This window comes from Bradysia coprophila, chromosome X (assembly GCF_014529535.1).
Source record: "Bradysia coprophila strain Holo2 chromosome X, BU_Bcop_v1, whole genome shotgun sequence".
NCBI lineage: Eukaryota > Metazoa > Arthropoda > Insecta > Diptera > Sciaridae > Bradysia > Bradysia coprophila.
The window spans coordinates 6,476,981-6,494,210 of record NC_050737.1 but is presented as its reverse complement, the minus strand read 5'-3'; the positions used below and the strand labels follow the sequence as shown (position 1 = coordinate 6,494,210).

Sequence of the window (17,230 nt, the reverse complement as noted above, 5' to 3'; positions counted from 1 at the left end):
ATAGTTTTAAGTTAATATTATGGCAGCAATGGGTGATAGCTAAGCTTAAACTTTTCGTTTGAAGTGAAAATTAAAATTAAAATTTTTAATAAAACAAAACTTGATAATGAGATGGAATATGGCGACAGAAGTACTGTAGAACCAAGCGAGTCGTATACGGTAGATGCTGGCTTAGTGGGTCTACTGGCCTCAAACAAGATGTTTACCGCTACCTTCCAAGTAAAACAGATTTAAATTCGGATTCATTTTTCATTTAGTGAGTGCTCAGTATCTTGCCGAGGGCATTTTCATTCCAAGTAATGATTGCTTTTAACTAAATGCATTCTATTGCCGTGAATTACCTATTGGCTTGTAACTGCATATATTTCATTGCCCTATTGAATTTTGTAGGAATGAGAGTAGGGAGTAGGTGATATTATCCAATGAAATAGGAAAAAGAGTCGAATATTGTAACTTTTCTGTTCCAGTTACTCGAAAACAAAATTTGGTTTGTCCCAATATTTTCTCCGGTTATTCACATCTCGCCAAATCCTGATCTCTAGCATATTAGCTTCTCTGATTAAGTTTGCGGTGTATTTTTATTCAAAAAGTATGTTGCTAGGATCACATAATTCTCGTACGGCTAGCTGGCACTCTGCACCAAAAAACTAAAGTCGACGTCTCTTGGCAATACAAAGTCACTCAATTTCGATTAACTTTTATTTCAAACGAAATTTTCCGATAAAAATGCTAACACAAGATAATTCCATTCGACCGGCTTCCTTTGACTTCGGCGAACCAAAAAGAAGAAAGAAAATGAAATGAAGGTGAACAACAATGACAACGTTATTAATATAGATCGGCTTTGTGGCTTAAAATATAGAAAATAAAAATTTCCAGGAAATGCTTCTCGGTTCCGTTTCGTACTGTAATGACCCCAAAATGTTTTTTTTTTATTAAACCAATGTAACGATAACGGATTACCTGATAGGTAAGGAAATGGAGAATACGTTGCGATCCGAAAGAAATTGGTTAAGTGTTGCATCAAAACCAATCTACTTTTCGCTCTCAAATTTTGACGTCGATTTATCGATTTACAAAGTTATTTCATTTAAGCCGTTCACTCTTACGACAGCATAGATAAATTCAAATCGATTTTTTTGTAACGTACGAAAGAATATACCCGAACTAGCTAAATTCACTTACGGACAGAAATACATTAAATTTTGGAGCGTTGCACAATGTCTTACAAATTAAATGAGATAGAAATTGTGGTGGCAACAGCAAAGTTATAAAGTTTTCGAAGAGAAATTGTTTTGGTAACCTTAACAAAATAGCTGAAAGTTCTAACGTAGAAGTGTTTAAATTTCAGATTTTTCGAATAACTTTTGAAACTAAAACCGCGTCGTTCCGTCGCGTCGTTGAGTGTTCCACTATAATGTCTATAGACTGAAATACGTTTAACAAAATTTTGAACAAAGAAATTTAATCCGAAACTACTATACGAACTTGGAAGCGAAATAATTTCACAAGCTGCCACATTTAAAACCGAACGAACTAATAAATTTTTATTAATTTATATGAACAAATAAAAAAGAGAGTTTCTCAGTGAGCACACGAATATCCAACCATCCCGTCGTTCTTCATTGTATCGATTTGAATATTTCTTTTTTTTTTTATAGGTTCCGTAAATAGGTTACGAGCAAAATAGCTCAACCGGAACAGGTCGGTAAATCATGCAGAATCTATTGATTTCGGGGACGTATATTTGAGTTTTAAAAAAAATATTTAAAAATCCATTTGCCCTATCGCTGCGAAATTTGCGTACAAAATCGCTAAATAACAAAGTCATTAAGTCTAAGCAATTATACTAAGCAGTGCGGATTACCTTGAAAATTGTTTCCATTTCTATATCAATCAATTTCGGTATCACATGCTCAATTTGATTTTGGTACGGGTTTAATGTAAGAATGGGGACGGTGGGGAAAAAAATGTTTCGTTTCGAATACACTTGAATGTTTTATATTTTACGGTTTTTTTTGTTACGTTCGTCACAAAACGCTTCCAGCGATTTTTCTGTGATAATTATTCACGGTGGAACTCAATCAATTTTATCACATCGGTCAGAGGGTTAATTTATTTCGTTCACCAGTCAAATTTCGACCCAGCTTTTCTCTCTAATATTACTTAATGATTGCAAATTGAAAATGGGAATTGGAGTCCCATTAAAGAGAAAATAAGAACCCCGGCCAAAAAAATATATCAATTTTTCGATAAATATTTCATTATTATTTATAACATCTGCTTATTACTTGATTCCATTATTACTCTGGATTCTGTCAATTGTATCGGTAGCTTGTATTATCAAAAAAAAAAAACATGAAAATTTATCGTCTTTTATGCGGCCATACCAAATTTATATCCAAATATAATAACACATTGTACATTAAGACGATGTATTCGCTTTACAAATCAATTTCAATTGTGTGTACGACGCTTGTTGTACATTTAAAACTGGGTGGTATATTTTTTTATTTGCGATTACGAAATTTGCACAAAACATTCGTTCCATGTGCTTTCCGGAAATCCTCCTTTATGTAACAATTTGCACAAATGGCTAATATAAAAGAGGAAAATTTTAACTTTATTTCGTTTTTCCGTAAAATCTATCCCCGTGCCCCATGCCACATATACATTAGTATAGGGGTTTAAAGCCTCTCTCTCTCTCTATATATAATGTTTAATTCAACATTTTGTAGACACTTAATCGCAAATTCACCAAAATAAAAAAAATGTTTATTTCTTTTGGAATAAGAAGTGGATACATATAATACGAACCGTTAGTATGTATATATACCTCTCTAACACTGTGTATAGCCATTGCTGGAGAGAGAGTCTTTTGTCGTGAATATTCGTTGTCGCATGACTAAATATTCTTTATTGCTGGCTTACATCGCTGTTATTATTTAGGTACTTACGCCCAAGTTAAATTTGAATACTAAATAGATTGTTATTCTTATTATGATGTGTATTTGATATTGAAGTTGTTAGCGTCCGTTGGGATTCTCTTACTTCTTTTTTTTTCGTTACTTTTCTTTTTTGTTTTTATTACGAAGAAAAAAAAATGAACAGCGAAAATAAATCTCCTTCGTTTCGTTTGGAAGTTCAAGAGTTATGCATTGCAACATGAAATTAAGTGTTTCAATTTAATAATTAGCGCATAAGGGTTGGTCTCCTTTTTTGATTGCTGACATTCATTTAACGATGTAAATGGCTAAATAATGTAAATTGCTGGAATGTCGATGAACTTGAAGTGTGACTGGACGAAAACGTGTCGTTATATTCTTACAGAAATTCGGTGAAATTAATGGGAATTGGGAAGGCCTACGTTTCAAGTACCTACATTTATTAATTATTATCGTTAGGCATACACCTCCAATTTCTCGATTATATGAAACTCTGGAACTCTTTGCAACAGTACAAAGGTAAATTTTGAAGAAGAATTTGAAGTTAGAACGACGCCTCGTTATTTTACCTGTGTGCAAAATTATAAAACAATCAATAATCGTTTGGAAACTGCAGACGCATCGTCATATAACAATTCTGTTGCTTCTTTTGTTGATAGTACAAAAATACAAAATCTTTTACTTCGTTTGTTCCAACTTATATTTTACTGTATAAGACCACTTTAACCGGAGGTCATCGCTTATTTTTGTCGTTACTGTCGATAACAGACGATTACCCGCTTTTGAAAGGTTAAGCCCCCCTTCCTATTTTTTTTGTAACATTTACATACAAGCGTGACGCAAAAAGCTGACCCATGCCAAAAAATACAATTCCCATGTTCGGTTTCTTACACAATTCTAAATCAGAAGCTTATTCAGACCTTCCACGAACGGCAATCGTATTGCTGCGTAATCATTAAACCTGATATCCTCTTTGTTGGAAATATTTCCAAGTTTTTGAACAAAATCTTACAAGGTATTACCAAATACGCTTACTTTTATCGTCTTTTGTCAACAAGATCTCTAGATTGAGTTAACTATTAGAGAATGAGATGTAAGGTGTCAATCAAAATCTAACTTATGATTTGATCTTTTATCTTCAACATCTGAAAATAATTTCGGTGGAGCGTTCGACAATCATAAACAATTTTCTATGATTCAATCCTCACAAGAAACAAGAACACCAGACAAAAGTCTGTCAATTTAATCAGCTTCGTACATCTTAAGTGAATGACCCTAATTAATGTAAACTATGGATGTGGTCTTACCCAAATCAATAAAAACTGAATTTCGCTTGAACTCAAAGGTTTCTTCGAATTAACACCTCCATTGTATTACGTCAAGTCAAGTCAAGTCCCTAATGTTAAGCAAATGTAAAACGGGGCCAAACACATTATGTACTAATAGAACAAACCAGATCTGCACGTCCAAACATTTATCAAGTTCAGCCGAAAAAAAACCCTGTCAATTTCTTCGTTTCATTTCAGCACAAAAAGTAGGAAAAAAATTATGAGAAAGGAAAAAAAAGCGAAAAACCTCATTTATCTTATTTAAACAATGAAAGATTTAATTAGTTTTCGAAATGAACATAAAATTTCATTAAAACCATATTATGAAGGGGTTGAATTCTTTCGTGAATTTTTGTTTATTCATTTTTATTCGAGTCGTTTTTTTCAATACGGATATTCCATTCTATTTGTGTCGAACGACATAGAAGAAAGAATCAATGAACCAAGGTATTGTTTATACACAATTGCTTAACACAGCAGAATTACATTTAAGTACAATGGTGCAATGTGCTCGATTTCCGATTGAGAATTGGATAAAGTGATATTAGCCTTTTCCAATATTGTCGAAACGTAAAGCAAGCTTAAAACGGATTAAGTGAATGCTTGAGACAGTTTTTCCGTACAAAAATTGACTTGTTTCGAAATGTCATCAGCTCGTTTATGGTTCGCTTGTTTAAGTTTCGATTCCCGAAAGAAGGTCCTGTTCACTATATGAATTGAAGCGAGCTAACTTTTTGTATGAATGCAAAACACCTAACGTCCATAGTATACCATACACCACATAAACATTTGTGCATACATTATAAAGCAGATCTGCCGTAAGTTCGGCACAAGTATGGAAATCTTTGAGTGAAAACTTCTTTGAGTTAAACAAATTTTTTTAGTGAGCATTCATGCCGATTCCTTTCATTCGAAAGTTTTCTTGATGGAGAAAAATGTTTGGTATGATGAACATCGAATTACTTTCCAGTTAGCACAAAAAAATATTATTCTACCATTTTTATTGAAATTGTACGTTTTGGTTCAAGTTTTATCATCCCTTGTTTATCGGTGCATTGAACAGCACCTGCCAACTCGTTCCCGGAACATGCATTTCCAACCACTCTATGCAGCTATATCTTTGAATGCATCATCATAAGTATTTTTATATGGGGAATGGGTAGTTCATTGTACTAACATTAGTCGAGTGAAGTGTCCCTTCTACATTTGTCGCTATAATTCTAACATTCAAAGCAATTGCACACAAAAATTTGACCCATTTTTCTTGAATGATAAAGACTCTTCCACCCTACTTTGTAATACTCCTTAGTGGTGCTTAATACCTAGTGCAAAACGAATGAAGAAAAAAAAAAAAATACCGTGGACGAGTACGATCCCATGTTTGTTTCTGTCTACATTCTATATGTAGACCAACATTACCGAGTACATGAGATTTTATTTTTGTATACATAAATTACCACCAAGCCGACCCATTGATTATTCTTCAACTGCTAATTTAAATATATCGTGATTACGTGCACAATAATTAGTTTTCAATGTAAAGAAATAAAAAGAACGGTTTCCATTATTTTTCTGTTTAAAAAAAACCACAGAAAGTTTATCATAACACCACATCATCACTTGGCTACAACTTTTAATTAAAATTTTGTATTTTATAATTTCAACAATGTTACGTTGGTAGGTGCATAATTTTAACTTCTACGTATATTATAAGGTGCGGATTAATTTTTTTTTTGTATCCCCAACTATATAAATATAGAACATGTATACTAAGACACATAATAATGTTAATATAAAACTTTACATTTTATTTTAAAATTTATTTATTGTGCAAAAATGCAAATCATAAAATAGCGCAGAATATGTTGCACACCAAGTTATGTTCTACAAGTTCTTTGTATTTTATACATCGTTTTTAAGTAAGTTCCAGCCAGCAACTTTTATTTCGAAATAAAACAGAATCCATAAATATAAGAAGCACTTTTCTCTTTGTGTTGTCTTATTATGTTTTATGTTTTTGTGTTCGTCTCAATTATTATTTTCCTTTTGTAGATTTCTCTTTTTTTCTGTCGTTCTTTTTTAATTTGAATGAATGCTAAAAGAGAAATTGCAAGCCGACAGAGTCTCTCGTTTCCAGGTAATTTGTATTCGCGTGGCGAAAGGATAATTTAGACGTTTCATTCAAAGTGACACATTTTTTTGTTCGAACTGTGATGTTATTTGAACACCACAAAAAAAAAACGTTTACCTAATTTGAGGGGCGATTGTGGTAATTTATTTGGCACAGATCCATTATGTGAAATTTTGTAATACTGACACAAAAAACACGCTGAGTATGTGACAACAGTTTTCCGACCTTCAGTGGAACAATTTGATCAAAAAGAGTTAGTGAGTTGAGTTAGAGAGTCTAAATCCTTTTGATAGCAGCTTTCTCTCCATTTAGATAAGGTTTGTCACAAACAAGCTGAAATTATTGTTTCGATTGACTTGTGGAATTCAAAAGTAAAATTCAATCAATGCATGTTGTGGTTATAGTTTTCGCATCGATTGTCAATTTGCGATTCGATGCAAACTAATTATTTTTAGAGATGTCTCTCTGTGCCAATTTCAAAGCGAATAGTTACGATTAAACTCGAATTCGTCAAATTCTACGGCAATGATGATAGCGACATATGACTGTTTTCAATAGAATCGATCGTTTTTCATAGATTGGTACTCCAATAATATATTGAGAAAGGCTCGTTTCTATCGCAAGTTGGCTGAGTAACTTTTAATTAAAATTTATTGCTTACGCAGAGGTAATTTGAATAACAAAATAAACGATTAAAATGCATGAATTGATTCAATGTTGAGGGGCAGAGATTTTTAGGTTCTTGTTTGGTCATTCTTGTTTTGACGAGTGGGAAGTTCGTGTATAATCTGACAAAGTTGCAATGTTCTAACATTTACGTAAGTTATTGTACTCATAAAGCCATACTCACAATCATTTCCGTGGGAATTTGTCAGTAGAATCTACTACTTCTTCCCTTGAAAGTATTTTCTGATAAAAATCTTTAGTTCCATAAGTTGCAACATCATTTGTACCATATGAAGGAACGCTAATCATAACGCTTCGCTCATTTTTCTGCGTCGTTGTCAATACCAAATGATTAACTGTATTTACGGTACCTAATCCTGTTAAACCAAATGTTTTGACCTTGCGTCAGGCCGTTATCAATGAATCAATGAACGCTGAACTGAATGTAAACTATTGTGGGAGCTCGTAATCAGGCGGATAAAGGTACCTGATAGATTCAACCTGATGTTATTTTACCCACCCAGTTCCACTAGATCCACTTTTCATCTATGACAGTTTTTGACAGGTGTCAGGCTAATTAACAAAAAGTGCACAAGATAAATTACAATCGATTGACGTTTCTAATTTTCAACTAGAAATGGAAACTTCAACTCACTTTACTTTACTAAAATTTGATTTTCATCAGACGAACGTTCATATTTCTCCATAACTAACAGTTCAAAAAATATTGTGGTCAAACTTTCGTATATATGCTAACATTCGAGGATATAAATATAGTGTAGCTACTCCCAGATGTGTTCAATACGTTTATCTATCTGATTGATGGCCTTTGAGCATCGAATAAGCGATAAGTGCATAGACATCCGATTTAGGAAGCGCCAGTTTCTTGCTTATTGAGAAGTTTTATAAACCAATTTATATTCAATATCCGTTTCGTACACTCTGTATCACTCTGTATACGTATATGGATTTAATATGGATGTCGTATCGTAGTATTAAATCCCATTAAGTCACCATGAAATTTACCTCAAATTAATCACATACTACGATAACCTATATTTTTAAACGTATTAGGTGGTATGTAATATCATTTCTACCATAAATTCAAAAATGACATTAATGATAACTGCTAAGTATATATACGTACAATGTGGGCTTGGAATGTGTGTAAGCACTTATCTTTTCCATCCCATACTATTAGTGGTGCTATTTGTATATGTATATGGAATATATTGTGCCTTTTTCAAGGCGTATATCTCAGGCATACCGTTTACTTCTTTTCGAATGGTTACAACATACATGCTTTACTTGGCACACATTTTAATTAAATACATCAGGCAGTGAAGGGCTTACAGTATCAAGTGGGTAATGGCGTTTGCTTGTTTTATTTAATTCTTTAATTTTTTTTTATAACTTCAAATTTCGTTATTCATTATCCTGTCTGAAATGATGTTCTTATTCGACCTCGTTCATATTTGGCTTTTTGAATTGATAAATGACTTGAAAAGCCTTCCGGACGTGTGTCATGATTTTTTCTTCTTCTGTGGATAATTTAAATATCAGTCGACGTTTATTTTTAATTAAGCCACATACCCTTCTCAGCAACAACAACAACAACAATTGGAAAAAGTCGTCAAAGTGTTTTTTATTATAATTTCGAAACAGCACAAAAGTTTTAAAAATAAGATAATTAATGGGAACAGTCATGTACATTGTTCCATTTAAATTTAAAAATTATTTTTGTGATACGGAGCCGTTCACTATTCACGCATGCATTTATGGGGGAAAGGGTCACGAAAATCGTCAACGCTTCAACGCTTCAGACATTTTCGATATTGTCTCCATACATGTTTGCATAAGATGAGTTCTGCAATTCGTCGTTTTTAACGAGCGATATTTGTGAATGACCCCAACACGAAGTCAGAACATCAGACATATGTCGGTTAAATTTCCATCTAAAGCTTGAATAAATCGAAAGTCAAACGAATTTTTATCGAAATTTTGCTTTTCCTCTGCACCCATACGAACACATTACTTATACGCACTTATACGGTTGTCTTACTATTTCGTGTGTATGTATTGCGAGCGTGTGACTTTTTCATACATATATGAGTGATTTTCTTTGATTGGGAGTATAATACTTGATTTCCACTTACCGAAAAAGTGAAAGAGAGAGAGAGACAAAATTGAATTCTTTCAATTTCTGCTTTGTATACTTGACAGCTCTCTCACGGAGTACGTTTTGTTGAGTGGAAACAAGACTTAAAACTGTGTTGAAACTACTTCTATCACCTCAGATGTCGTCTTGAATGCAAAGAAGAACCAGAAAACCATTTTTCCAAAACTGTCCAATCGAATTCTGGAGTCTCAATGGGTCATTTGTACACATTCCAAGTTTTTACATGTGAACAAATGACACATTTTAGACTGCTAAACCCGCATTGAAAAATCACTTATTAAGCACGTCTCAGCAATTCGTTTGTATGACTGGACCAGCTAGCAAAACAGCTGAAGCAAATATGAATATAAATTTGGCTGGCTAACTGATCTAAAGATATTCGATAATGTACTGTCCAACTGTCTAGCCTTCAACAGACGATCCTATTTTTCATAATGTTCGGGACCAACAATTTCAAAATGTAACTGTCGTATTAGCAGTGATTGCATGTCACTTCATTTACATAAAATACAAATGCTCGGCTTGCCATTGTATATTGCTTACAACTAATAGACTACTTCAATCACTTCAGCCATGACATAAATAAATAAATTATTGGAAAATTGTCAATACTTGTCGCTTTCTAACTTGAAAATCGTTACTTGCTGTAACGTTGCATAATCTTCAGTTAATTGAAAAAAATCAAAAATAAAGAGCAGCCTCAATTTAATTACGAAAAAAGAACACACAAATTAAATACAGCGGTTCACTACACTGCAATAGATAAAATTCAGACATACATTTTCACTTGTTGTCCCAATTTGTTTGACTATGGGCTTTGTCTATTTAATGTTCTCCTCCCTGATGCTATAATTTTATTATGCAAATCGCATTATCTGATTCTCGCGATTAACTCGTTGAAAGCCACAGGCTTATTATTTCGGCATATCCGTTGCTTTGAATAACAAGTTGTACAAATAATTTAACAGCTTAACAAACAACATTTAAAGGACATGTTATCGGGCACATCGGTGAAATTGAATCGGATCGACGGATTTGGGTTATCTCTCTGTGTATGTCAAGCAATTAGAAATTCATTCAAGTTGTCGATTACCAGTTTAATAGATTCGTAGACTGATAGTCACATTGGACATTTTTTTTTTGTTTGCTTTGGATTTCATAGGCAATACCGTCAGATTTAAAAGTTATTCCACACCCGCTGCCAGACAAAACCATTATTCTGCAGTGGTGTCTGTCCGACCACCACCATAGTCAATCCTTTTCTCATTTCCTTGCAAAGCGAAATTTAATTGACTTTCTCGTCGCAATTTTCCGCTATGTTTTTTTATAAACATCAGCAATCCTTTACAGAAACACTTGACAACAATTTTCCGTCGCTTTGAGCTTATTCTCTCTTATAGTAAATTAAATTGTTGTGGTAAAAGCTAGTGATTCTTGTTACAAAACAATTGCAATTTAATTAGAGTAATTAGTTTATCGTGTCGTTTGGTAATGCAAAAACGAAACCGAAAAACCAAAATTTCAACTTTATATTCAGTGAACAGACACTCAGACGCTAGTGGATTTTTCGTTGATATATTTAAAAAAAATAACTATCGCATTCTTGAACGTCTTGCCTTGCTTTCGATGGAATGGAACATAAATTTTCTTTGTCATAAGACTATATTTTATCAGCTTTAGAGTTGGAAAATTTTCGATAGATGTTATAGTGGCTCTGCAATTTTAAAACATTCATGGGTGTCCATTGAATTCTTGGACTAGCCTCAGCACCACCATTTCATCTCTCGAGTAAAACTCTATGGTTCCCATTTGTCACGTCAATTTTTATCTTTTCAACCTAATCCCCGATTTTTTGAATTTTCTCTTTGTCACACGGACTCGGCTGTCATCTTTTGTGTTACGTGAGTGAGTAATATTTACACAAAAAGTAAAATAATAAAAAAAAACGGGGAAGAAAAGGTTGTAAACCAACAGAAGAAACGCAGCTCAAGAGCATGACAAGATTTTTTTTGCATGTTGGTGATGAAGTGGTAGAAAAATGATTAACATTACTGCTAAATCAATGTGAAATGTTAAACCGTTTCATGGTCATCGTTACGTAACCCATATGGTAAATCTTTCTCCTCCTCTTTATTTCATTATGAAACTCATTCCTAAGTTCCCTCTTGCGTTATCAGCTGAACGACAGCTGTTTCCTCCGAAAACAAATGCACGACAAATACCGCAATTTAATCATGATATCAGTTGCAATCATTCATATCAAATTCATTTCATTTCATTCAATTACGCTTTTTCATGACCTGTGGTTACCGTTCAATGTGCCCAAATAGTAGACACAAAATTCTCCTAATTTATAGTTCACACGTATACATATCCTAACTGTCTCACATTTTCTACGAAATAGTCAATTATGGTTTCCCCCATCCGGTATTATATTTTACATCTTGAATATTTCATGATTACCATCTAATTTATAGAAGGTCTTCCCTTTCAAAAACTTGGAAGAAAATTATTATTTCTTAATCGATTTCGTGGATGAAATAAGCTACGGCATAAAACTTATTTCGCATTTTACTGAAATAGTTTTCGTGTACGAATTTATCCCGACTTTGACACATTAATTTTCATATGAGATTTAGAAATTGAAAGCGAAATATGTCTATTGAATGGTGTGTGTGTGTGTGGGTTGGAGGAAATAATGTGCATATGACATGTAATCACTTTGATAATATAATTCGTTAATATTTCAACATTTTCACGAATGTCTGGTACATGTGTATAGTGTATGCGAACAAAGTTAATAGAATTCTGATTTCCGGGAGCCATTCAAACAATCAATTTAATAATTTTCTTTACCATGTCATTGAATAACTGAATACCTGAATTTTACATCTCTAATGTTACATAATCGTAATCGTAATCTCTTCCCATCGAAAGCTCATAATTTCATGTTTGTTATAATTATAGTCTCCACCTGCATCGGCAAAGATACCAAAATCAGTTTCGGATCGAAAACGATTTTTCGAAAATGCTATGGAAGATCAACAGAAACCATCACCAAAATCAGGTAATTATAACTTTTTGAATAACAAAGATACAAGCGGTAGATAAAAGTGCCAGGCCCAGATTTTTGTTGGAGCTCTCTTACAACAATTCAACGGAACGTTTTTTATTAAGACCGCATCAGCCATGTATTTAATCTATTTCCGAAAAGAATTCACTGATTTTCTGACTTTCACGTTTAACCTTTCAGAAACGCTAAACGTATCGCGATATAATACTTGGATCTGCTTTTTTTTCATTAAAAAGTATCGTCTAGTGTGTGTTGGAAAATCTTCAATTATTTAAACTTATATTTTGCTTTGTAAGAGGAAGCTATTCATAACTTATCGCTTTTTTTGCCATCTTCGTCGGCAACAGATGACTAATAATTTCGGAAAGGTTTTACTAAATATTCTGAAAATTTTGGTATGAGACTTGTTACCAGTCAAATATATCAATGAACTCGTAGTAAGGTTCGTACCTACACACTCCTAGCAATACCTATACTCGACATATGCCAAAATAAAAAGAATTGAATGCATGATCCTTGCCGGAACTTTCGCTTAACGCCATTAAAGTGACCCGTGAGTCGCCTACGATTATCATTGCCTTCATCGTCTATAATTCATACACTGAATGGTCTCAGTTCCTCATGTCAAGTCAATCATATTGCTAGTAGTGCGTTGGTCGCAGTGAAGTGTCTCTGATTTGGTTTACAAGTGAAATTACTAGCCCACTTACAGTACTCAAGACACACTTACCGGCTACGGACCTGTAAATACATAATATTCCTCCCGCTCCAGTCATCAAGTTGTTTATTTTGTTTTCGTTTTGGAAATCCAAGTAAACTTTGTCACATACACGTATAGGTGTTTGTACAATATTTGACGATGCTTTATATACTATGCGGTTGTGTCGTGAGAAATCGAATTAAAGTTTTGATTTCATCGGGAACAGGGTGCATCGTGTGCATAACAATGACGATGATTTCAGTCAGAGAATCGTACATTTTAATCTCCGTTCGCTAATGCAACATTGTCATACGTGTGTGTACGTGAACAGTGTCCCAGTGCCGTTCTGCTATCGTCAAATGAGCTTAAGTAATCACGTTAAAGCTCAGACTTGAATAATGTTTTACTGTGTGTATATCTTAGAAGGATAGAAAGCCAGTTTTAATAGAAAACAAAGGGATATATTTAATGGCAGAAGATGTATTCTATTTAGTGGTTGGTTTAATATGTGTATATAGGATCAATAGTAGGACTTTGTTGTATACGATCCGCATTGTGGCTCATTTAATTCAAATGGGACTAACATTGTCAAATTGTTTCTATCGTCCTCTGTCTACTTTAAATCGCTGGTAAGATTGTCATTTTTGTGAAACATTTTATACGAACCATATGCCTAGATGAATACAATACCATTTCGTTTATTCAACTGAGAATATTAGTCATATCCACAACGTCTTTTTCTTTACACATTGTAAGTTTTTCTTTGTGATCTTCTCAGTTCAGTGTGTTTCAACTGAAGCTATGCTTTCACATACTTAGCGTAACACTCTGTTATCATATTATATATGGCGTGACAACCTTCAAGTTCTTTCACGTACAAATTCGCTATGGGAAATGCTCATAAAATCGAATTACCCTCGTTATCTTTATCGAATTCATAGTATAAGTTATAAGAACGTTGAACGTGTAACAAATTCAATTGATTTCCATCAAAATATGATTTTGTGCCATTACCCCTGCCACCCTGTGCCAAAAGGTAATTTTGCCAGACAAACAAAGATTTTCCATTCCGGAAAACAAGTTTATCAAGAAAAACGCTTCTTCATTATCTTGTGTTTCTTTTTCAACGAAATAAATCAAAAGTTTATCAAATATTTTCAGTTGTTTTATATGAAATTAATCGGTTATCTCGATTCGTACATTGTTTCGCTGTAAGACACTCCAACAAAATATCTACGCTCGTCGGGAATAAGCACCCCCACAGAATAACTAATAATCATAATAAACACAAATTATTATTTTCATTACATTGTTTGCAGAAAAAGTTTTCTCATTTTTATCCAAAGATGAGGTTGAGAAACTGAAACAAGAGGACGAAAAGAAGATGGCTACATTGCAACGTGATAAAAAACATAAAACACTTGCGGATGGCTACGAAGATGATGAAGAGAATGGCGATGGTGATTTGCAGGAAGTCAGGTAAATATTCGATGGATAAAAAAAAAACTTTTCTTTTAACATTGCTTGAGTGAGCGCGAAAAGTCAAAACTTTCCCACTTAACAATTGGTGTTGATTATAATTTGAATGAACAATTCCTATATATATAGTAGGTGCGCCATTTGAAATAATAGGTCATGAAAGTTTCGATAACCTTTTTAACTAAAAGAAAATATCAAAAATTTATGAAAAGTAGAAAAAAAAAACGAAAATCTATCCAACTCGAAAACACGAAGTCAATGTTGAAAGCGAAATACCTCTACCTCTACTGTTGAATTGAATGCAAATTTGTAGAAAATTCAATGTGCATTTAATATTTTCGCTGTAGATATTCCTTTTCAATTTATTCTTGCAAGTATGTAACTTCTCTACACATTATGTCAAGCAGAGAAATATATTTATTAGTCCATTAAAGCAGAGAATTCCGTCGACTTGACTGTTTAATAAACGAATTATGCACAAAAGTGCCAAAAAAATAAGAATTGAATTAGAGAAACAGATAGTTGAGATATTTTAGATTATGTTGTTGCGTTTCAGTTGATGGATGAAAAAATGAATTCCACGAGACTTTTATGCCATTTCTTCGCGCTCATTTATTTTATCATTTTTGCCCCGCTACAGTAAAGCAACTAGATTGCAAATAAATTGTCATTAATTTACGTATTTACGTATTTTAGCTCGCAGCACTTTCAACCACAAAGTATCGAAATAAAATATAATTTCGTTAATAAGTTAGATCTGCGGTGTACCCGATTAATTTTTTATGAATTTGATTTAACATTTTATGGGATCCTGCTACTTTACAAGTGAAAGACTTGTGGTTAGGATTGAATCCAAATGGAGAATGAATAATTTATTTACTAATTCCAGCTATTTTATACACGGTTTGGTCTGAACTAGAAAACGTAATTTAGTTGTTTTAACAACAAAAACAGAATTGAGTTTGACAACGTAATGACAATTCAGTTAATCATCTGGCGCAGCTGGTGATTGGAATTAATTTGATGATTGGATGAGTGCGTTCGATGGTTGTGTTGTAGGTTTTATGCGACCGAGGGCACCACATTACTCCCCCTTTGATGAAGTGTTACAGTTTGGATTTTCGTCTTCGGAGTCCGAACCAGAAGATGATGATGAATCTGACAGTTGCGGATATTGAACGTCCAGTTCGTCTTCTGCTGACCAGTCTTCGACCATTGATTTAGGGTTGGAAGCAATGTCCCGTTGCGGTGTGATGTTTTGTTGATTGAGCAATTCCGGAACCGAAGTTGTTTGGTTTACCGCCAAGCTGTTTGTTGCAAGCGGTTGGTTGTTTGAAGATTGGCTAACGGGAATTCTTTGTCGTCGTGCTGCCGGGTTTGCCGAGCCGTTGATGTTGACCGTGTGATTAGACGATGTGGATTGTAGAATCGGTGGCGGAGAGAATGAACACGGTGCGATGCAATTAGCCGAAGTCACGCCAAATTGGCGGTGATACCAACAGATTCGATTGATGGTTGATGATGTTGGTCTGGGTAACGGGACTGCTGCCTTTCGAACAGCCTGGTTTAACGCCAATTTGTACATACGATTGATTTTAAATCCATTTTGCGCACGCGGTTGATTAATTCTATCCGGACAGGTTGTGAATGTTGCCGTTGGCATGGTATTGGCCGGTCGAGTTGCAATTGGTGCGGTAGGCATTGATGCGGCGTGTTGCGTACGCCTGATCGAAACATTGTTTGTCGATTCGGCCGAACAGTTTACCGTTGAATTCAATCGTGAACGTAGTAAATGCTGGGTTTCCAGTGAAATTGAGCGTAGCTCCCGGATTGCTGCGTCTTGTTGGTTTAAGTCGGAAAGCATCCGGTTCACTTGCTGCAGTAGTTCAACTAACCATGCCGGTGGTTGTACTGGAAACGTAGATCTTGGTGCCATTTTGTTTTTATAAGAAAATGGTTGATTGAAAATGTAAAAACTCTTGTTGAGCTTGCTTACGCTTGAACTCGTTGATTAGAAAGAAAGATGTTGACATTTAGTTCTCCTTAAATAGGCAAAAATTCCGGGAATTTTGGTGTTTCAACAAAATGGAGAACGAAGCATGTCGGATGAGTTTAATGATTTTTTTGCTCAGCGAAACGAAGTTGTTTTTTCGTTTTGCTGATTGCAGCGTCGGTGTTGCCAGCGTTTACGGTTGTAAACATTGGTTTCAAACGGTCGATTGAGATTTGCTTGAATTTTCCTTTTATTTTCAGTGTGAAGTATTTTTTATGTTTAGAAATGATTTCAAACGGGCCTTCGTATGGGTTTTGAAGCGATTTTTTTACGGCATCTGTTCGCACGAAAGCATGTGTACAGGAATTTAATCCTTTATGAATGAAAATTTGTTGTTTGTGATGGTTAGATGCAGGGATTGGCAGTAGTTTGTTCATGTTTTCTTTTAATCGTTCAACGAAGGATGATGGATTGGTTTGGTTACGCTTAGGTTTAGATTCATTGAAGAAATGATAAGGTAAACGTAGGTTTGTACCGTACACCATTTCTGCTGGTGAAGCATTGAGGTTGTCTGAGATTATGGATCTTAAACCGAGGAGAATTAACGGAAGAGTTTCTGTCCAACGGTTGTTGGCATGCGCTTTGATGGCATTTTTAAAAGTTCGATGCCAACGTTCAATCATGCCATTTGCCTGAGGGTGATAAGGTGTGGTACGTAGCCTACGGGTTCCCATTA

General features: G+C 34.3%; 1 protein-coding gene across 2 annotated transcripts in view; it reads left to right on the top strand.

Moving 5' to 3' along the window:
- Positions 1–15,196, top strand: part of LOC119085625 (protein lap4) — a 94,505-nt gene extending 79,309 nt beyond the window's left edge. Inside the window, exons 25-26 of one of the 2 annotated variants that reach the window (XM_037196056.1) lie at positions 12,217–12,316; positions 14,342–15,196. In XM_037196056.1, coding sequence (XP_037051951.1) covers positions 12,217–12,316; positions 14,342–14,505 — 264 coding nt within the window. In that variant the 3' untranslated portion in view covers positions 14,506–15,196. The remainder of the gene's footprint in view (positions 1–12,216; positions 12,317–14,341) is intronic. The other variant, XM_037196060.1, reaches the window with a different exon arrangement.
- The last annotated feature ends 2,034 nt before the right edge of the window (positions 15,197–17,230 follow it).